The sequence below is a fragment of the Aegilops tauschii genome, chromosome 6, assembly GCF_002575655.3.
Source record: "Aegilops tauschii subsp. strangulata cultivar AL8/78 chromosome 6, Aet v6.0, whole genome shotgun sequence".
Lineage (NCBI taxonomy): Eukaryota > Viridiplantae > Streptophyta > Magnoliopsida > Poales > Poaceae > Aegilops > Aegilops tauschii.
Window position 1 is genome coordinate 94,854,140 of NC_053040.3, and position 21,454 is coordinate 94,875,593.

At 44.0% G+C, this 21,454-nt stretch overlaps 2 protein-coding genes across 3 annotated transcripts; one reads left to right on the forward strand and one right to left on the reverse strand.

The window, feature by feature from the left end:
• Positions 1 to 3,261: 3,261 nt before the first annotated feature.
• Positions 3,262 to 8,625, forward strand: LOC109743433 (polynucleotide 5'-hydroxyl-kinase NOL9). The gene is made up of 9 exons (XM_020302523.4): positions 3,262 to 3,563; positions 4,329 to 4,426; positions 4,515 to 4,548; positions 5,015 to 5,184; positions 5,403 to 5,583; positions 5,704 to 5,884; positions 6,634 to 6,745; positions 6,854 to 6,981; positions 8,242 to 8,625. The coding sequence occupies exons 1-9, from the start codon at positions 3,370 to 3,372 to the stop codon at positions 8,287 to 8,289; spliced, it is 1,146 nt and encodes a 381-aa protein (XP_020158112.1). The 5' UTR covers positions 3,262 to 3,369; the 3' UTR covers positions 8,290 to 8,625.
• On the reverse strand, positions 7,836 to 10,613 carry LOC109743434 (uncharacterized). Of its 2 annotated transcripts, XR_005759441.3 has the most exons (4): positions 10,353 to 10,613; positions 9,983 to 10,274; positions 8,394 to 8,998; positions 7,836 to 8,293 (listed from the first exon to the last, which is right to left on the reverse strand). XR_005759441.3 is itself a non-coding variant. In XM_073501089.1 (2 exons), the coding sequence occupies exon 1, from the start codon at positions 10,173 to 10,175 to the stop codon at positions 10,029 to 10,031; it is 147 nt and encodes a 48-aa protein (XP_073357190.1). In that variant the 5' UTR covers positions 10,176 to 10,272; the 3' UTR covers positions 8,517 to 8,998; positions 9,983 to 10,028. The 2 variants fall into 2 exon arrangements, 1 of the variants encoding a protein (XP_073357190.1); XM_073501089.1 differs by lacking the exons at positions 7,836 to 8,293; positions 10,353 to 10,613 and having other exon boundaries at positions 8,517 to 8,998; positions 9,983 to 10,272.
• Positions 10,614 to 21,454: the final 10,841 nt, after the last annotated feature.

The window sequence follows — 21,454 nt, forward strand, 5'->3', positions numbered from 1 at the left end:
GTATGATCTAAAACCAATTAAATGAAAGCTAATTTACATAAAATATTTAGAAGATAATGCATCAAGTTAGTTGTCTCTAAAGATATTCCATTTCTTAGGGGAACATCCTAAGTGACAGTGCCTCGAGAGTTACCTAACATGCAACATATGTGTTGTCAATGTGTCCTTATTGACTTTTATATAACTGTCCCTACTGAATATTGATAACAAGTGTATAGTAGGTTCTGGCTTAAGACAAAAATGAATGAGATCGTGTCCATCACAACTGGAGATTTGGGTGACTCCATTAAGTGATAGAGAATTTCATTTGCGATATGAAGGGCCCTCCTGGTACCCAGTAATATAGCAACCATAGGCGAACTTAGTGCATTGGGTTTGGGTGGCGGCAGGAGTCACCTTGAGTGGCCTATGAGGCGCTAGGCTTTCCCTGATGAGAATTTTTGTCTTCATTTTTAGAATGGTTGTTTATGGGTTTTCTTTGGGAAAAAAGGAGGGTTAAACTGTGTGTTAATTCATCTCCTTGGATTCTTTTGTACTGAATCCTTTGATCGTTTGCTTACTCTCATGTTAATGCCTACCACAAGCAGGGGCGAACCCACCATAATACATTGATATTCACATGAATACCCATTTTTGGTGAAAAATTAATGTGTGTACATCGGTTTAACATTAAATAATAAATGAATTTCTAAGTCTTGTAAAGGAAGGACATAGTGTATTCGGTAGGAGCATAAGGGGGGAGGTATTAGGTTGATTTTTTTTACATTTCTTTCTTTCATTTAGTTTGTGAGTCTGTTTTGCTTACATGCGAAAAACCACGTCTCCATGGCTAAAGGTGTTTCTCAATAAGGCAAAAATAGACATTTTTGTTGCAAAAACATTTAGATGTACTATTTTTTAATAGAATCTAAATTATGAACTTGCATTTGTGTGAACCAATAAATATGGTATACATAGATTTTGACAAATAAAGGTTTTTTTGTGTTGTGAGTTACAGTGAATGCGTGGGATTTTTTTCCTCAACCAACCATGCATCATATGCAACCTTAAAGCCAAAGGTCTTGTTTCCTGGATGAGAGGTGTTGGATTCCTCGAGGTTGTGAAGGCTCCATCTAGTAATCTTTAATATGCATTGGAATTGGTTTATGCCTAGACCATAAAGTTAGAATGCAAGTATGATCTGAAACCAATTAAATGAAAGCTAATTTACATAAAATATTTAGAAGATAATGCATCAAGTTAGTTGTCTCTAAAGATATTCCATTTCTTAGGAGAGCATCTTAAGTGACAGTGGCTCGAGAGTTACCTAAGATGCAACATATGTGTTATCAACGTGTCCTTATTGATTTTTTTATAACTGTCCCTATTGAATATTGGTAACAAGTGTAGTAGGTTCTGGTTTAAGATAAAAATGAATGAGATCGTGTCCATCACAACTTGGGATTTGGGTGGCCCCATTAAGTGATAGAGAATTTCACCCGCGATCTACCATTTCCACCAATATTTCATGGGACAAAATGAATGAGATCATGTCCATAACAAACTGGAGATTTGGGTGGCCCCATTAAGTGATAGAGAATTTCATCCACGATCTACCATTTCCACCAATATTTCATGGGACAAAAATGAATGAGATCGTGTCCATCACAACTGGAGATGTGGGTGGCCCCATTAAGTGATAGAGAATTTCATCCGCGATCTACCATTTCCACCAATATTTCATGGGATAAAAATGAATGAGATCGTGTCCATCACAACTGGAGATTTGGGTGGCCTCATTAAGTGATGGAGAAGATTTGGGTGGCCCCATTAAGCGATAGAGAATTTCATCTGCGATCTATCATTTACACCAATATTTCATGGGACAAAAATGAATGAGATCGTGTCCATCACAACTGGAGATTTGGGTGGCCTCATTAAGTGATAGAGAAGATTTGGGTGGCCCCATTAAGTGATAGAGAATTTCATCCGCGATCTACCATTTCCACCAATATTTCATGGGATAAAAATGAATGAGATCATGTCCATCACAACTGGAGATTTGGGCGGCCCCATTAAGTGATAGAGAATTTCATCCGCGATCTACCATTTCCACCATATTTCATGGGACAAAAATGAATGAGATCGTGTCCATCACAATTGGAGATTTGGGTGGCCCCATTAAGTGATAGAGAATTTCATCTGCGATCTACCATTTCCACCAACATTTCATGGGACAAAATGAAGGAGATCATGTCCATCACAACTTGAGATTTGGGTGGCCTCATTAAGTGATAGAGAAGATTTGGGTGGCCTCATTAAGTGATAGAGAATTTCATCAGCGATCTACCATTTCCACCAATATTTCACGGGACAAAAATGAATGACATTGTGTCCATCACAACTGGAGATTTGGGTGGCCCCATTAAGAGATAGAGAATTTTATCCGGATCTACCATTTCCATCAATATTTCATGGGACAAAAATGAATGAGATCGTGTCCATCACAACTAGAGATTTGGGTGGCCCCATTAAGTGATAGAGAATTTCATCCGCGATCTACCATTTCCACCAATATTTCATGGGACAAAAATGAATGAGATCGTGTCCATCACAACTGGAGATTTGGGTGGCCCATTAAATGATAGAGAATTTCATCTGTGATCTACCATTTCCACCAATATTTAATGGGACAATGGCCATTAGGGATGTAAGTGGACGGTGTCCATGAGGAAACACACTATCCTTTGTTACTTCGATAATCGTGTTAGGCTTAATTCTCATATTGTGGACGTTCACGACTCGCAGACTGTCTTCCGCTTGCATGTCTAATGGCCACTTGCGTACCATCATACCTCCGTCACCAATCACATTCAGATTTTTTTTATCATAGTCAGACCCAACTATAACTTAGAAAAAAAAAATGACCTTGTACAATGCAAGATGGTCAGAGAAATAGACCAGTTTTTCTTAAGTATCAGTGCTTATTTTTAGAGAATAGACTGTTAATTAGGCATCCCTCCGATAGAGATAAACACTGATGTTTAACAAAAACTCAGTTTATTTTATTAATCACCTTCCTAAGAACATGACACCTGTCATCACCAATCTCATTCATTAACATGACAGCTGTGAACCTGTCATAACTCGAATTTAAAGCATTGTAAGGCCTAAGAACATGACACATGTCATCACCAATCTCAACGTACCAGCAGCCTCCTTCCTACCCCTTCCCATGCCGTACCCCTCCAACAAAAATCGTTCGTTCCACACCCAGTCGCAATACGCGTGACCGTCTTGGCTTATGAAATACCCAGTCGGAGACCGCAGAGTATCCAACGAGCGTCCAGTGCGAGTGTGTGAGTGAATTGCGGCGAGAAGGCGAGCGAGATGGAGAGAGGCGCGATGGGCGGCGGCGAGGGATCGGAGGAGGCGAGGGGCAGGGAGCGGGAGTGGGAGGAGGCGGCGGAGGCGGTGGCGTACGACTCGTGCACCTGGCCGCCGCCGGTGGTGGTGGTGTGCGGCCCCGGCAACAGCGGCAAGTCCGCGTTCGCCCGCCTCCTCCTCAACACCCTCCTCGCAAGGTGAAATGCACGGAGAATTCGCTGAGCCCATCGTTGCTTCTTCTTCTTCTGTACTTTACTTACTGCGCCGGAGAAGCCCAACTGCATTTTCCCTGTCCTCTCCTCGACGCATTCTGCTCTGCTTCACTGCAAAGCAGCTGAATGTGCACATTGTCGAATAATTTTAGAGGCAGACTTTAAATTCGAGTTATTCATGTTTGGAAATGGGACGGTGTTGCTTTGCTGAATTTCAGTATAAATAAGCATTGCATTTTAGTTTGTAAATAGTAAAATTGTTTGGCCGTAATGCTTTGGTATTATGATTTGAATATTTATTTTATACACTACGAATTCAGTTGACATGCTATCTGTATTTACTATTTATAGTGAAAAAAGAATCTGCATTTGAAAAGGGTAAAATGGAGTTAGTTACAGAGATTATTAAGCTTTGATTCCGTCGATTAAACCCTCGTGAAGTAGCTATGTACCAATAGTTTTTTACTTTCTAGGTTTTTTTATGGCTTTGGGAAGTGTGGGAAAGTACTAGTAGTTTTTATGGGGTCAGCACTAGTCTGGTTGCATATAGTTAAAATGTTGTGCTAGCTGGTAAGTTTGGTTGCACTAGCCTCATCTTTTTTTAATGGGAGAATAAACTAGTTCAATTGCTAGTTCACACAAGTTGCACAATTTGTACAGATCAGAATTTTTTGATTTGCTCTGTTTTATTTGTCATTAGCTTTCCTACTTTCAGATCAGTTCTTGTGATTTTTTCACTTTAATTAACAGGTATAAGAGGGTGGCATACCTGGATACTGATGTTGGCCAGCCTGAGTTCACGCCTCCAGGTTTTGTATCACTTCATGTACTTGAGGAACAAGCTAAAGGTACAGGCTCAGGGTCTTCTACTTTTAATTCCCCTTCAAAATGTTTCGATCCCTAGCTGAACATTCAGTCATTTTTTTGATAATTCAGATTTGACAATGCTATACCTGCGGGCCCCAAAGAGGTAATTGTATTTCACGAGGTTTAGTTTTGCGCAGTCTTTTATTATTTCATATAGTATTTGCAATTTACTCATTGAGTTACCTTTTGGTGTTGCTAGGAACAATCCTGTGCTTAATTTAAAATAGATTACTGTATGTGAGAAAGCTATTTCATTTGTCAAATTTTTCCCTGAATTTCTTATTCCAATATTGTTAACCGTTCAGGGGTCAAATTAATCTTTTGCTTTCTTCCAAGATATTATGAATACTCAAACATTATGAAGTTTGATTTTCTACCAATTCTGCAACAGCTAGATTTACCCGTTAAGAGTCTTAGCTTTAGCACAGTAGTTTAAGTGGCCATCCCATGAACTAATATATCTATATCAGATACTTACTGAAATAAACATATGTACCAGTTGATATTTTATTGTGTTCTCATGTATGGTTTCTGCAAGCCGTCTAATACATTTTCCCCACATATTCTAGGTGCTTCTTTTTCGGTGATGTTGCTGCACACAAGAACCCAAAACTTCTCTTGAGCTACATTTTTGGGCTTTATGATTATTTTCTTAAAGAACTCTATCGCTTCAATGTGGCTGATAACCCTCACAAATCAGCTATACCAATTGTTATCAACACTTCAGGATGGGTGAAAGGTGAGTTTTCATTGGTCGCACTTCCATGCATCAAGGTTTGTGTTGGTAATTTACATGGCTACGGTGGAAGGTTAGAGGGGATAGGATGAGTTTCGGATTTGGACTTGGATAATGGGACATTCACCTGTAATACTAATATCTGTTGTTGCTAATTGACTGCATTTTCCCTTTCTTTTCTTGCAAACGTCCAGTTTCATGTTGTATTGTGTGACTTTCAGGTATTGGACTTCATGTTCTGTCAGAGATACTGAGATACATATCCCCAACCGATGTTATTCGGCTAAACACCACAACAGAGGGTAAAAATTTACCAGGTGGTGCATTTTGGCTGGATGCACACGAGGGAGATTCACAGGTTAATCTAGTTGAAATTCACGCTGCACAGAACTCTCCTCGACAGTAAGTCTTTAACTGTTTTGAATCTCAGTTTCAACAAAAAAACAACTGTTTTGAGTCATTCATTTTAATGAAATGATATATCTTTAAATCGTTCTTATAGTCATGACTATGTAAATGCAGTCTGTTGGTGAAGAAAGAGGCGCGGATGATTCGTGACCTCAGGCTGATTGCATACTTCAGGCAGTGCTTGCCGAGGGACTTTCCTATTTTCTCTTCTGATGATTTAGTGCAAGGCATTGCTGCTATAGACCCCTTTCAGCTTCCTCTTTCAAAAATACAGGTCATTGATCTGCACAGCCAGGTGACTGCTTCTCCATCTATTTTATTCTGATCATGTAGCAGTGAAGCGTTGCTGAATATATGACAAAATGTTGTTTGTCCATTTACTCCTTACTGTACTCCATTTTCCAAACAGTATATTTCGTAACAGCGAAACAAATCACCTTGCATACCTTTCTGAATTCCGAGCTTTTAGCAATGCCGAGTTTGCATTCTCCTTTTACACTAGTGAGAATAAAGAGCCACAAAAGGATGATATCTTGGATAGTAATCGGAGGCTCCTTTGAAGCTTCAACATTGAGCCAAATCATCAAAATGGATTGGATTGTGAGTCTTTGGGTCAAAGGATGCAGGAGACCTCAGTTATGGTTACAATCTAAACGTGTGAAACGTAGGGGCCTCCCCCCTATGGTTGTTTTGCCAAAAATATATCTGCGTACATAGTGTCACGTGGTAGGGTAGTAATGTGCACAAATCTTATCTTCTAAGTTGTAGCTATAATTTTCCTCATTTGTATGTAGAGAACTTAATGTTTACGCAATTACTTTTATTTACTACTTGCAAAATTAATCTACCTAAATAAGTCGACATGATGCAGTGGTAGTTTAGCAACTTACAGTTTCAAATGGTATAAAACAGTGTGGGCAAATTAATTCTTAATTCCAGTTCATTATGTGTAGATAAAACTTACTTGGTACGGACTATCAATTCTCAGAATATTGATTTTGGGGTCTGTCTATTAATATGGTTTCTATGGGTGTTCTTGTATAGATTTCTGGTGATTCAGTATATGACTTCTTGGCTGGTACTATCGTCGGTATTGGATCAAGTTCATCTGTCCCTTTGTCAACGGAATGCTCATCCCCTTGGTGCATGGGACTTGGTATGTAAGATTTATTCTTTCCTTGTTTAGTGTTTTTGTTAAAGTAAACCGCCATAACACTAACTAATTTATTGTATGTTATTGGTCTCGTGCTGAGTTGGACATTAGGTTTCGTCAAGGCTATTGATATTCCAGGAGACTGCATTCATCTGATAACACCTGTTCCTCATCAGCTTATAGAAAATGTTGACATCATTTTTCCAAGTTGTATCGCAGTACCCGACGGCCTCTTTCAGGTAGTAAACAGTCGTCAGAATTATATTTCTTTGTTTTTCTCTGCAAGCATGGACTGCTGTTTTAACTTCCTTACGATTGTATATTAATCACCACAATGGCAAATAAATTACTGCTTAGGATGTGATAGCCAAATTCTTGGTTAGTCGTGTTTTCTTCTCGAGAATTACCATTGCCTACAATTGAATATATTTCCGGAAATTCCCCAGGTCAATATTTCCGACGCCTTTAAATTGTGCATATGTCCCGTCCAGGCACATTTTAGCCTCTTTTAATTGATGAACCATGTTTTGAGTTGGAAATCTAACCACATGATCCTGCATTAGTATTGATTTTGAACTAAAACCACGACAGTTATTTTGGAATGGATGGAGTAACACATATGCCTTTGACGCAATGTCTCTCCTCTCCTTTTGATCATGACAAAGTATCTCTAGTTCCAATATTTCAACCTGCTTCCAAAAGCATTAGGGATTGATGGGAAACATTTGCCTTTCCCACGCACTAAGGTTCGGTCCATCGCTAGGACCATATTGTCAGCTAGAATGGTACTCCACCTATGAAAAGACCTCCACCTATGAAAAGACCTCCACCGATTTCATAGTAGTTACTTGTACAATTAAAATCCAGACAAAACTATTCTAGAACATGGTATGGTACATGTACATTTTGTACCAAAATTTCTTCATAGGTGTAATGTACACAAAAATGACAGAATATTTATTTTCTTGTACTAAGCATGATCATGTTTTTGTACCAAACATAAGACGTATGTTTCGCTATGTTCTATTAACATACTTGTTTTAGGATTTTTGGAATTGGACATATGTACTAACCTTCATCATGCGTTGAGATCTTCAGGGTGGAGAACTTCCATTTCCTTTTCATAATAGTGTTACTCTGTTTTCAACTACAAGGCATTTACATAGGCATACACAACACTGTACATGCACAATCACACCGTAAACACCCACGTGAACACATCCCCTAATTCCATGCTTAGAATTGATATGATAAATGAGAGCATGTCACTGAATTTGTACCAAAATGCACTTGCGTACATGCAATTTGAGCACTTGGATTTGAACCGTGTGGGTGGAGTTATTCCCTCACAACTCTACTTCTCCACGTGGAACAAAAAAACTCCACTTCTCCACCTACACGATCTGCTGAACTTGTGCTTGTATGTGTGGAGTACGATGGATCTGTTATTCCATCGATGCGTCTCATGATCCGTTCTCACTCGAACCTTGTACTTGCAGGTGCCAAACACAGTGGATGATATAACTGCCAGGCTGAGAGATCTGTAGAGACCTGCAGATGTCTACAAACAATTACGACCGTCGGGGATAAGCAAACTTCACATCTCTCGGTTGCCATGAACAACCAGCCTATGAAAAAAACATCACTATACCTTTGACATGTATGGAACTTCATATCAGTGTAATTTCTGCCAAACTGGCCTTGAACAACCTGATCAGATTACACAAATTGATGGCTAGGACAAAGACATGTACTGTATTGTAATCTCGTCCTGTTTCTGAACCTGTAGTTTTTATTTTGTTTTAGTATACAGATGTCGTATGACAGACTAACATTACATGTCCTGGAAATATGTCTAGCTATCCTTGTTGCCTACATGGCTACATTAGTAGAGTCGACCAAGCGATTGAATTCTCCCATCTTTCTCCAGAGTTGCTAGCCATGCAGCAGATTGTATGGATGCTGCAAAACTAGCCCTTGATCATAAATAAAAGAGGGGCGAAGAACATAAGATGACCCATTCTTATGCAGCTGCACATACCTTTAGAGAACTATAATGTGAAAGGAAAATAAATTCTTTACATGACTATACAGAACAGAAGAATTGTGGAAAGAAAGGAGAGAAAATAAAACATCATCTAGAAATCTGTCACTTCTGTTAATGGCCGAAGCCATTCAGCTGAACACTATTGTTGATTTATGGACTCTGTACAGTGTAGTGCAATGTATCCATGGACGGATTCGCCAAAAAGATATCTGCAATGACAATTAAGTCATCAGATCAAGTGATGAAAAGCATAAGAAGCAACAGGGCAAACATATCTATTAAAACAAGCAAATCCTATTTCCATCTGAAAGAAGTTACTAGTCAGGCAAGTAGACTGACATTAACTGAACATGTCATTATGGCTCCAAACCAGAAACATAAGCCATGAAAATAGGCAGCTTAAGAATGATGCATCAAGCAATGGCATGAAAGATGAAACCGTTCTTTCCACCCTCCAAAAAAGAAAAAAGAAAGAAACCGTTCTTCCCACTTGACAACAGAAAGGGAATTAAAGTAAGGTTGAAAAGATGACGAGGGACATTTTCGAACAATCTACACAAGTAAATTGTTTCATCTGCTTTGGAAGAATAATAAGAATGTTTATCATAAGCCTACATAGGCGAATGATCTTCAGGACCAACTATTCCAGCTGGTGCCACTGAGACAGTGAAGACTTCAAAAGTATCAAAGGGAATGTTTCATTTAGGAATTCAGGGTGATCGGGGCCGAGTATGGCAATGCCATTCAGTTTTAGCACAGTAGATTAGCAAATACCTCCTGACAATTGTATCCGAAATTAATAAGCCATGACTAGCTAATGGAAAGAAAATGTAAGAATCCATCATCTATGTAATGCCTAAAAGATTGAACCGCAGGAACAAGGGTATGTCTGACAGGACTGACAGAAGTGACTTGGGGAAATGTATCAGTTCTCCCTAATACACCATAACCGATCCAGGTAAAACTACTCTGTATAAAGTCTCTCATTAGCCTCTTGTTAGGTACTACTAGAACAGATTTGCCAAACACAAATCTCAGAGCAAATTAACACATAGCCGGCGCATTTCAGGACACAGAGCAGGGAGGGTAATCAACAAAGGTGTCCGCAATCGCTTGATGTCACAAAGTTGTGCAAGAAAAAAAGACATGGAAAGATTCAGAGAAACTAGAGCAGAAGATTCAAAGCAGAGCACCTGCATGAAGGAATGAATCAGAAGGGAGGACCCGAAACGAGATTTTTCACCCCACGACGAAGGGGCCAATCTCCCCGGCCCGCATGCCGCGGGCGATCTCGTTGGCGACCAACAGGCACGCCGACACCCACCCGGCGAGCACCGCCCACACCATGTCCACCATGTACGCCGCCAGGCCCCGCGGCATGGCCATCCTTTCCTTTCCTTGCTCTGCCTAGCCTTAGCCTTCCTTACTCTGCTGGCGCTGCCGTTGCAGTTGCAAAGGAGGCAGGCAATTCCACAAACACCTAGCCTGCAGTTTTTTGAATAAACAAAATGAAGACCGGGAACCGAATCAAAGAGGGGATGAGCGAGTAAATCGCCCCTTCACCTTGGCGATGGACCGGAGCGACCCCCAACCAGCACGCAACCGACGCCGGAATCTTGAACGGAGCACGGAGACCGAGTGTTGGCCTTCGCTTTAAGCACCACCTGACGTAGGGCAGCGGCACTCGGCGGCGGCTCCTCCATTCACCATCGGCTCCTTGATCAAGAGGCAACTCGGTGGGTGGATGTTTTCTTCTTGCTTTTGCCCATCTCCTTGCCAGCCTTGCATTCCATGTCCGCATCGCCTCACACGAGCAAACCGGAGATCGCCACGTGTTGGACAAGCGGAAGCATTATCCAATCATGATTTAGTGGTAGTACTACCAGATTAGAGAGGAAGGAGGATTTGGATTTGGACAAGTGCGTCACAACTCACAAGTGATTAGCAGGAACCCATGATTGCGTACAAGCGAGGGGATCCTGACATTGACAACGACGTGCCCGTGGTTTTACCTCCTGCGTGACAACGCTCGCACCCGGAAAAGTAGGATCTAGGCGATCAAGGAGGCCAAGAGGGATTCCTTGCGCGCCGCTGGTTCCCTCTCTCTCCGTTGGCCGCTCCGGCGACGGGAGGGAGGGGACCCTCGGGTCTGTTCGCTAGGTGGGTGTGTGGTAGGGTTAGGGTTGAGGGAGACGTTGCCGAGGCCGTTGCGGTGGTGTCGTGTCGGAATAAGTTTCTCCGGGCTCCGTTCGCGGTCAGGCGAGGCTTTTGCCTTCGTCTAGGAGCCAGCGGTGTTGGGGATCCCCGGATCTCGTCGAGGTCGCGGGCTATGGTGGTTGGAGGTCCATCGGCACTGTCCATTTAGATCCTCAGATGGGGGATGGAGGCAGGGAGACGAAGACCTTTCTTCTTCCTTGTTGGTATGATTTGCTGTTGCTGTTCTTCTCCTTCCTCTGCGCTGATGCTGGTGGGAGATCCTGCTTTGTCCGGGCAGATGGCCCGGCCGCGGTGCTGGACCGGTCGGATGACTCGAGTTCTTTTCCTTCCGGAAGGGACACTTTTCGCGGTACTCAAAGCCAAAGATGGCGACGGCTGTTGCAGGTGTATTGGATTGATGTCCATGCCTTCTCAGCGCTGGTGTCAAGAAAGGAGGAAGCAGCGTGGCGGCAATTGTACCGTGGTCGAAGATGATGACCTGTTTGCGACTGGTTGCAGATCCATCTGCTGCAGAGGTCTTCTCTCAAGATTCAGGGATGATGACACAGGGCTTCGGAGATCTTCTTGTATTATGGTTGTCTTAGGATACTTTAGGTGTTCATGGTCCTTTGTGTTTGCGTTTCAGTGTGCTTGTAATGGTCAACTACTTTGTATTAATTTGTGATTTGAATGAGAAAATTTCTAAAAAAAAGACGTGCCCGTGGTTTTACCTAGACCACAAGTTGAGTCAGCCGCAAATCCTAGCAACTAGCAAGTTTTCGACGGCGCCTTAGTTTATGGAACCATGTCAATCTTTAGATTTCGGTCAAGTTTTAATGCCACACATGGTGCATGAGATGATACTATCTCCATGATGCACATTATCATATGTAATATCATCTATAGTCGAACTTCTCAAACATCCTCTATACGTCCGGACAGACGGCCTCATCAGTAAAGAAAATGCAACCACCCCCACCCCCACCCTCAAATCGGTCATAAACTTGGGTTGTTTGGGCCTGCCACTAGTAGGAAAAGGGGTTTTTACCCCGGTTTGTAAGGGTCTTTTGTCCCGATTTTCAAACCGGGACTAAAGGATCGTTACTAAAGCCCTAACCCTTTAGTCCCGGTTCTTACACGAACCGGGACAGAAGGTCCTCCACGTGGCCGCTGCTGCCAGCCCAGGCAGGGGGGCCTTTGGTCCCGTTGGTGCCACCAACCGAGACCAATAGGCAGGGCCTTTTGTCCCGGTTGGTGTCACCAACCGGGACCAATAGGCATCCACGCGTCAGCAGCTGGCAGGAGCTGAGGTTTTTCCTTTTTTTGAAAGGGGGTGGTTTAGGGGTTTTGGGGGGTTAATTTAGGTGTTTCATATATTGTGTTAGCTAGCTAATTAATAGAGAGAAGTGTCCTCTCTTATCTCCGTGCTTGGTCGACGCTGCGTACTATATACGTATGGAGAGGACTAGACACGCTAGCTAGTAATCAAATGAAGGAAACAGAAGATCGTCATGAACATATGCATACAGAGAGAAGTGATATCGACCACCTCTCCTTCTCCGAGAGATTGGTCGAACAACAAGTTCTCGTATATCTATCCGACACTACCGGCTACATATATACAATAATTATCTCTTACAATACAATCTCCTAATTAAATTGTAGGAACACAGGGTCCACATAGTATTCTCCGTTTTCAGCGATCACGTGGTCAAGGAAGAATGCCGCCAATTCCTCTTGAATTCCTCGCATACGATCTGGTGCTAGGAGTTCATCCCGCTTCCGAAACATCTAATTTGAAGAAGGGGGTCAATACATATATATATGAATAAATGAAACTCAACACAAATGATGGTAATAAAATAAAATTGTGAATATTATTGCTTACGCACTTCATATTGTTCTTCAGTGTAGCCCCGCTCACAGGTCATGTAGCGGATGGACTCGCAAACGTAGTATCCACAGTAATTATTCCTGGGTTCCTGCCACAACCACTTTACAAGAAATAGAGGTCAATCAAACTGATAAGCAAGCATGCTAAATGGTATTGATGAAACTAGCGCTTGAATCACTAGGAGATGCGCGGAACATGCTACTATAGTACTTACTTTCGGGTGTTTAAATTGCAGCTTCTTCGGCAGTCCCGAAGCTTTTGTGGTGAATTTTCTCCAAACCCTGCCAGACAAAGAAAACAATTACTTGATATCAAGAAATGAACAAAGTTGCTGATATGGTGGATAATGATCGATTTAACTTACTTCTCGAGCATTTGAGTCATGTTCGCATAGTCCTGGGGATCTTTTCGTCTCGAGTCTAAGACGGTTACTACTCCCTGCTCAAGCTTAATCTCTAGGAGAATATAGTGGAAGTTGCGCATGCATGCATAAGTCATCAATTACATTACCATAACCTGGACTAATAAGGGAAACCGAATATGCACAAGACAGTAACACTCACTTGAAGTTGTAAGGAAAGAGTATTATATGTTTGTTTTGATTTAATACCAACGATTGTAGCAAGTTGGCCTCGGCTTCTTTGGGATGTTTTTCAACCGTATATGCATCTATGAGATTTGTGTTAATGAACCCAATATCACCGATTTGTCTTTTCTTCAATTCGGCGATCTTCAATCTGCATAATATAGTGAGGATAATTATAAAAACATGCAATGAAAGAGCTGACCTATATAGAGAGACTTAATGACAGAAGTAGTACTACTTACAGACAGTAGCAAGTGATCGTTGTTTTATCGAGGGCCTTTTGATTGTAAAACTGGAAGAAATCCTCAAATGGAACATTCAGCAGATCAATTCCAACGAGGTCATGCTCCGGTTTAACTCTCAGCGTCAAAGTATTCATCCCATCAGACTCTCTGCAGGTTTTCATGTACCAATCATGTAGTCTTCGCATCATCGTTGTTAGAGATCTTTCATCCTTGACGAGAGGCTTCCCGTAATGGTATTTGTGTTCGTCGACCTCCATGATTTCATAATGTACATCGTCGGGCAGGTAATCTCCAAGATTGCTATAACCGGCCACCATCCTCGGATCATTAGCGACGATGTCTTTTGACACCTTGAGCGGGGGGCACGATTGGTTCGCTTGTTCGCCGAGCTGGGCAATTTTTTTCCTAGCTCGTCGTTCTTTTAACCTTTGATCACTGACAGTACTTCCCGACCGCTCCGCTTCGGCATATGTCTTTGCAAGAATGCGCTCATAGTTGCCTCTCGGCGGAGACTTTGGTGGTTTTGTCAGGGCAGCCAGAGTGCGCTTTGCTTTCACCGGATCTACCTTCTCCTCCGGAGGTGGATGTTTCTTTGCTTTCACCCCTTCAAAGAAGTTTGTCACTTCGGCTCGCACGATCTTCCTAGTTTCCTCCTCGGTCCTCTCGTGGCAGCTGTACTGCTAGACGCCGGCAGAGCAGACGGAGCGGCTGCGGCTGTCTTCTTTCCTTGCTTACGAGGCGGAGGAGAAGGACTACGACGCGCCGGAGCAGCCGCAGCGGCGGTGGGTCTCTTCCGCCCTTGCTGACGAGGCGGAGAAGGAGGAGGCTGGCTGCTCTGGCGCGCCGGCGCAGGCGGAGAAGGAGGCGGAGTGCCGCCATGCGCCGGAGAAGGAGGCTGAGTGCCCTGATCACTCGCCGGAGGAGGAGGCGGAGGAGGAGGCGGAGTGCCCTTACTCGCCGGAGCCGTCCAGTTCGGAAGCTTGATGAGCTCCTTCCGCCATAGGCATGGAGTCTTCAGAGCAGAACCCAGCCGAGTCTCCCCTTCACCGGTAGGGTGGTCAAGCTGGAGCTCTTCAAATCCCTCCGTTATTTCATCCACCATCACCCTAGCATATCCTTCTGGAATCGGCCGGCAGTGGTAGGTTGCGCCGGGTTCAGGAGGTAAAACAGAGCCAACAGCCGCCTTGACTTTGAAGTTCTGCCATTCCGCCATAAGGTGGCAATGTTGAGACTCCGTGATTGTTGGAAATATGCCCTAGAGGCAATAATAAATGGTTATTATTATATTTCCTTGTTCATGATAATTGTCTATTGTTCATGCTATAATTGTGTTATCCGGAAATCGTAATACATGTGTGAATACATAGACCACAACGTGTCCCTAGTAAGCCTCCAGTTGACTAGCTCGTTGATCAACAAATAGTCATGGTTTCCTGACTATGGACATTGGATGTCATTGATAACGGGATCACATCATTAGGAGAATGATGTGATGGACAAGACCCAATCCTAAGCATAGCACAAAAGATCGTGTAGTTCGTTTGCTAGAACTTTTCCAATGTCAAGTATCTTTTCCTTAGACCATGAGATCGTGTAACTCCCGGATGTCGTAGGAGTGCTTTGGGTGTACCAAACGTCACAACGTAACTGGGTGACTATAAAGGTACACTACGGGTATCTCTGAAAGTGTCTGTTGGGTTGACACGGATCGAGACTGGGATTTGTCACTCCGTATGACGGAGAGGTATCTCTGGGCCCACTCGGTAATGCATCATCATAATGAGCTCAGTGTGACTAAGGAGTTAGTCACGGGATCATGCATTGCGGTACGAGTAAAGAGACTTGCCGGTAACGAGATTGAACAAGGTATTGGGATACCGACGATCGAATCTCGGGCAAGTAACATACCGATTGACAAAGGGAATTGTATACGGGATTGATTGAATCCTCGACATCGTGGTTCATCCGATGAGATCATCGTGGAACATTTGGGAGCCAACATGGGTATCCAGATCCCGCTGTTGGTTATTGACCGGAGAGGCGTCTCGGTCATGTCTGCATGTCTCCCGAACCCGTAGGGTCTACACACTTAAGGTTCGGTGACGCTAGGGTTGTAGAAATATTAGTATGCGGAAACCCGAAAGTTGTTCGGAGTCCCGGATGAGATCCCGGACGTCACGAGGAGTTCCGGAATGGTCCGGAGGTGAAGAATTATATATAGGAAGTCAAGTTTCGGCCACCGGGAAAGTTTCGGGGGTTATCGGTATTGTACCGGGACCACCGGAAGGGTCCCGGGGGTCCACCGGGTGGGGCCACCTATCCCGGAGGACCCCATGGGCTGAAGTGGGAGGGGAACCAGCCCCTGGTGGGCTGGTGCGCCCCCCATGGGCCTCCCCCTGCGCCTAGGGTTGGAAACCCTGGGGGTGGGGGGCGCCCCACCTGGCTTGGGGGGGGGAGTTCCCCCCCTTGGCCGCCGCCCCCCTGTAGATGGGATCCCAGGGGGCCTATATAAAGGGGGGAGGGGGGCTGCTGTACCCTAGCTCCTGGCGCCTCCCTCTCCCTCCCGTGACACTTCTCTCTCCCGCTTGCGCTTGGCGAAGCCCTGCCGGGATCCCCGCTACTTACACCACCACGCCGTCGTGCTGCTGGATCTCCATCAACCTCTCCTTCCCCCTTGCTGGATCAAGAAGGAGGAGACGTCGCTGCTCCGTACGTGTGTTGAACGCGGAGGTGCCGTCCGTTCGGCACTCGGTCATCGGTGATTTGGATCACGGCGAGTACGACTCCATCAACCCTGTTCACTTGAACGCTTCCGCTCGCGATCTACAAGGGTATGTAGATGCACTCCTTTCCCCTCGTTGCTAGTATACTCCATAGATGGATCTTGGTGATGCGTAGAAAATTTTAAAATTCTGCAACGATCTCCAACAGTGATAGCATCCACGGGGTAGCTAGCAGGAGCCGCATGCTCCAGCTGAAGCAGCTCGGTGGAAGCCACGCTGCTTCTCCGCTGAGATGGCGGTGTAGCTTCGGGGGCAGTTTCGGCATGTTGATTGCCGTCTCGTTCCTCTAGCGCTTGGACCCTTTCGTGCAGCTTCTGAATTTGGATCTGCTCCACTTTTTTCCTCCTCTCCTGGCTTTTGTAACGGAGCCTGGCGTGCCTCGTGTCCGTCCAGGGTGCTCAGGATTCCCGAGGGCCATTGTGAGCTCGTCGTTCTCTCTGTCTGGAACGAACGTCCCTTCTTGCGCTGCATCGATATATTGCTGAATCTTCTTGACTGATATTCTCAAAAGCTCATTCGTCCAAACGCACCTCCCTGATACAGGGTCCAAGGTTCCGCCAGCCCCGAAGAACCAAGTCCGGCAACGGTCTGTCCAGTTCATTGTCTGTGGTTCGATCCCTTTTTCAAGCAGATCATTCTCAGCCTTGGCCCACTTAGGTCGGGCTTTGAGGTAGCCACCTGACCCCGTGCGATGGTGAAGCTTCTTCTTCGCAGCATTCTTCTTGTTTGTCGCTGACATCTTCTTACTCTTTTCCGATGTCTTGTGGGCCACAAATGCGGGCCAGTGATCTCTGATCTTCTCATACCGGACAATGAATTCTGGTGTCTCTTCTTTGTCGACAAATGTTTTCAGCTCATTCTTCCACCTCCTGAATAGGTCTGCCATCTTCTTAAGAGCATGAGACTTGATCAATTGCTCTTTAACTGGCTTCTCCGGATCCTCCTCTGGCGGTAGGGTGAAATTTGCCTTTAGCTCAGTCCAAAGATCATCTTTCTGCATATCATTGACATAAGACACCTCAGGGTCTTCCTTCTTAGGCTTATACCATTGGTGGATGCTGATCGGGATCTTGTCCCTAACTAGAACCCCGCACTGAGCAGCAAATGCATCCTTTGTCCGGATGGGTTCAATCGGTTGGCCGTTGCGCGCGATTGCTGTGATCTCAAACCTTTCATCCGAGCGCAGCTTTCTCTTCGGGCCTCGTCTCTTTACCGCAGTTGTGCTCGATCCGGAGGGCTAGAAAAAAGAAGAAAGACGAGTGTTAATTAATATGTGTACATACCAAAACAATGAATGCATCAATTAGCTAGTCAGCACAGGCTTAACTAATATATTTACCTGGCCGGACTCTGTTCGGTCACCGGAGCCGTCACCACGGGCTCCTTCTTGCACCAGCATTGGGTCACCGGAGCCATCATAATCATGTCTTTCCTCCTCCACTCTTCGATCACCGTAGCCTGCTTCTTCACCCTGTTCTTCCAGACCATCATTGTCGTTAAGATACGACAAGATATCACCTCCGGCTAAGATTATGTCCCCCAACACCTCTTCTGCTTGCTCGTCTCGTCCGTGCTCCATTGTTTCTGCAAATATTACAACATGTCAATTATTACACAAACATGACAGCAGGTGGATATATTAGTGCAAACGTAGACCTAGCTTATTCCGGGTTTGGGGTGGCCTCGGCAACGCTTCAAGGGTAGGGGCGCGGCGGGAGGGGGTAGGAGACCGACATCGTTTTTTTCTAGGGTTTGGGTGTCCTCGAGAGTTTTGGTCGAGCGAGAGGGCTGGGGGGTGCTCCCGTGGTATAAGTTATCACGGTCGAGAGGGGGTATAAATATCGACCGTCCATCATGTCGAAGTTATCTGGGAGGGAGTTATATATATCGACAACGACGACATACATACATGGGAAAATAATGTTATCGAGGAGGGGGTATATCGACCCCCCCCACGTGTTGAAGTTATCGGGAGGGGGTTATATCGACAACGACGACATACGTACATGGGAAAATAATATTATCGGGGAGGGGGTATATCGACCCCCCTCGTGTTGAAGTTATCGGGAGAGGGGTATATCGACGACGACAGACCCGATAAAACATAAGAAAACGAAGAAGAAATAAAAAGAGGAGGAGAAGAAAAGGAATAGAGGAGAAGATCAAAGAAAAAAAAGAAGAAGAAAAAGAGGAGAAGAAGAAAGGAATAGAGGAGAGAAGAAGAAAAAATAGAATTTTTTCTATTTTTTCTTCTTCTCTTCTATTCCCTTCTTCTTCTCCTCTTCTTTTTCTTCTTTTTTCCTCTTCTTATTTATTTCTCCTCTTCTTCCTCTCCTCTTCTTCTCCTTTCTTCCTCTTCCTATTTTCCTTTTTCCTCTCATTCATAAAAAAATGTTCAAATAGAAAATTTTGAAAAACAGTAAAGATTTTGCCTAATGCATTGTTCATATGAATATACAAACATTTGCATATTCTACAATAATTAATATCACCAAAAAAATCTATGAACAGAAAAAAATCCTAACTTTTCTAAAAATCTATCTTTTGCATATATACATGAACATATATATACACAGAGAACATATATACATATATATACTCATACATGAACATATCATCATATATATGAACATACATTTTCTTTGCATATGCATATGAACATACATTTTCTTTGCATATGCATATGAACATACATACATACATTTTTCTTTCATATGAACATACATACATACATTTTCTTTGCATATGACCATACATACATTTTTCTTTGCATATGACCATTCATACATTTTCTTTGCATATGCTTTGCATATAAACATACATACATATGAACATACATACATACATACATACATACACAAAAAATTCTAAAAATCTGCCTAAAAAATTATATGAAAAAAGCATACATCATCCATCCATCCATATAATGAACATATACATCATCCATCCATCCATATAATCAACATATGCATATGAAAAAAAAATTATATGAAAAAAAATTATATGAAAAAATTATATGAAGAGGATCGAGGGGACAGGGAGGAAAGGGGGTCGCCGGAGCCGGACCGAACGGGGAGGAGGGGCGGCGTCGAGGCAGGGGCGGCAGTGGGGGCGGGCGCCGGCGACGACGACAATGGTGGGGGCGGGCCGGGGCGCAGGGGCGCAGCCGTGCGTGCTCGGGGACGAGGCAGGGGCACGGGGCAGCGGCCGGCGTGGGCTCGGGTGCGGGGCAGAGGCACGGGGAGACGGGGATGGCGGCCGGCGACGGCGACGAGGAGCGCGCGAGCGATTTGGGCAGCCTGACGACGGGGGCAACTGGCGAGGGAGGCGAGGAAGATGTGAAATTTTCACAAGTCCTGGTTATATAGCAAGGGCATTGGTCCCGGTTCATGGCACCAACCGGGACCAATGCCACCCTTTAGTCCCGGTTGGTGCCACCAACCGGGACCAAAGGTCCCTTTTCAGCAGCCCAAAGGGCGGGAACCGGCGGCCTTTGGTCCCGGTTGGTGGCACCAACCGGGACTAAAGGGGGGGCATTGGTCCCGGTTGGTGCCACGAACCGGTACCAATGCAACCCTTTAGTCCCGGTTGGTGGCACCAACCGGGACCAAAGGCCTCTTGTTGCCCGCGTCGCGGCCAAAAGTTTAGTCCCACCTCGCTAGTTGAGAGGGGCTCGGAGTGGTTTATAAGCCCCGCTGCGGCTGCTGTCTCGAACTCCTCTCTATAGCAGGCTTCTGGGCCTAACTTTGGCGCGCTGCCCGTTGAGCCCTCTAGCCCTTCTGGGCCTGTATTTGCAAACCCGAGGGTTGGAGGGCCCAGCGGGCAGCGCCCCAACAATTTTTTTTGCTGTATTTAGTTTTTTTTGTTTTCTTTTTTGCTTTATTTATTTTGTTTTGTTTCTACTTACAACAAAAAACTTATTTATTTTATTTTATTTTGTTTCTAATTACTTATTTATTTTACTTTATGATAATTCTTTTTGCTATTGAAGTTTCTATCAAAAAAAGTTCTTTATGAAAATTCTTTTTGCTGTATTTAGTTTTTTGTTTTCTTTTTTGCTTTATTTATTTTGTTTTGTTTCTACTTACAACAAAAAACTTATTTATTTTATTTTATTTTGTTTCTAATTACTTATTTATTTTACTTTATGATAATTCTTTTTGCTATTAAAGTTTCTATCAAAAAAAGTTCTTTATGAAAATTCTTTTTGCTTTTAATGATTTTGAACAGAAAATACTTCGATAATTTTAGTTGCATCAATTTTATATGATTTTAGTTTCAATAATAATAGAGGTTTCTTATAATGTTTTGAACAAAAAATACTTTGTTAATTTTAGTTTCATAAATTTTATTAAAGTTTATTTTATTTTGTCGGAACACAAGAAGTCCGGAGTTGTAATAAGTTATTAAAAATAAAAAAGAGGCGCAATGCTCGTTGATTTGCTTCAAGCCTCTCGGAATAGTGTAGACTGCACTGCACATAGCTCCATGCAGTCTACCTTATTCCTCAAGGCTTGAAGCTAAGCAACGTGAGCATTGCGCCTCTTCTTCATCGTCTCTGCACTCAGGGCTTATAAACCACTCCTAGTGCCTCTCAGCTAGTGAGGTGGGACTAAAAAACTGCTTAGTAAGAAACTCTAGTACCGGTTCATGCCACGAACCGGTACTAAAGGTGCTCGTGGGGCCACAGCCTCATTAGTACCGGTTCGTGGCACCAACAGGGACCAAAGGGTGGAATTGGTCCCGGTTCGTGCCACCAACCGGGACCAATGGCCTTGCACAGCGGCGTGGTGGTGAGTTTAGTCCCACCTCGCTAGCTGAGAGAGAGCCGCACCTGTTTATAAGGTGCGGTGCGCCTGAGCTGTCGAGCTCCTCTCTAAAGCAGGCTTACAGGCCTAACCTCTCTGTACATGCCTGTGGGCCTACTGGGCCTTCTGCGGGCCTGAATCCTGGCCCATGGA

What these genes read in the sequence shown, in the direction of transcription:
- LOC109743433 (XM_020302523.4), top strand. Translation starts at nt 3,370, where the DNA reads ATGGAGAGAGGCGCGATGGGCGGCGGCGAGGGATCGGAGGAGGCGAGG. An exon ending in ACTTGAGGAACAAGCTAAAG is followed by an intron (nt 4,427 to 4,514) that starts GTACAGGCTCAG and finishes TTGATAATTCAG; the next exon opens with ATTTGACAATGCTATACCTG. An exon ending in TACCCGACGGCCTCTTTCAG is followed by an intron (nt 6,982 to 8,241) that starts GTAGTAAACAGT and finishes TTGTACTTGCAG; the next exon opens with GTGCCAAACACAGTGGATGA.
- LOC109743434 (XM_073501089.1), bottom strand. Translation starts at nt 10,175, where the DNA reads ATGGCCATGCCGCGGGGCCTGGCGGCGTACATGGTGGACATGGTGTGG.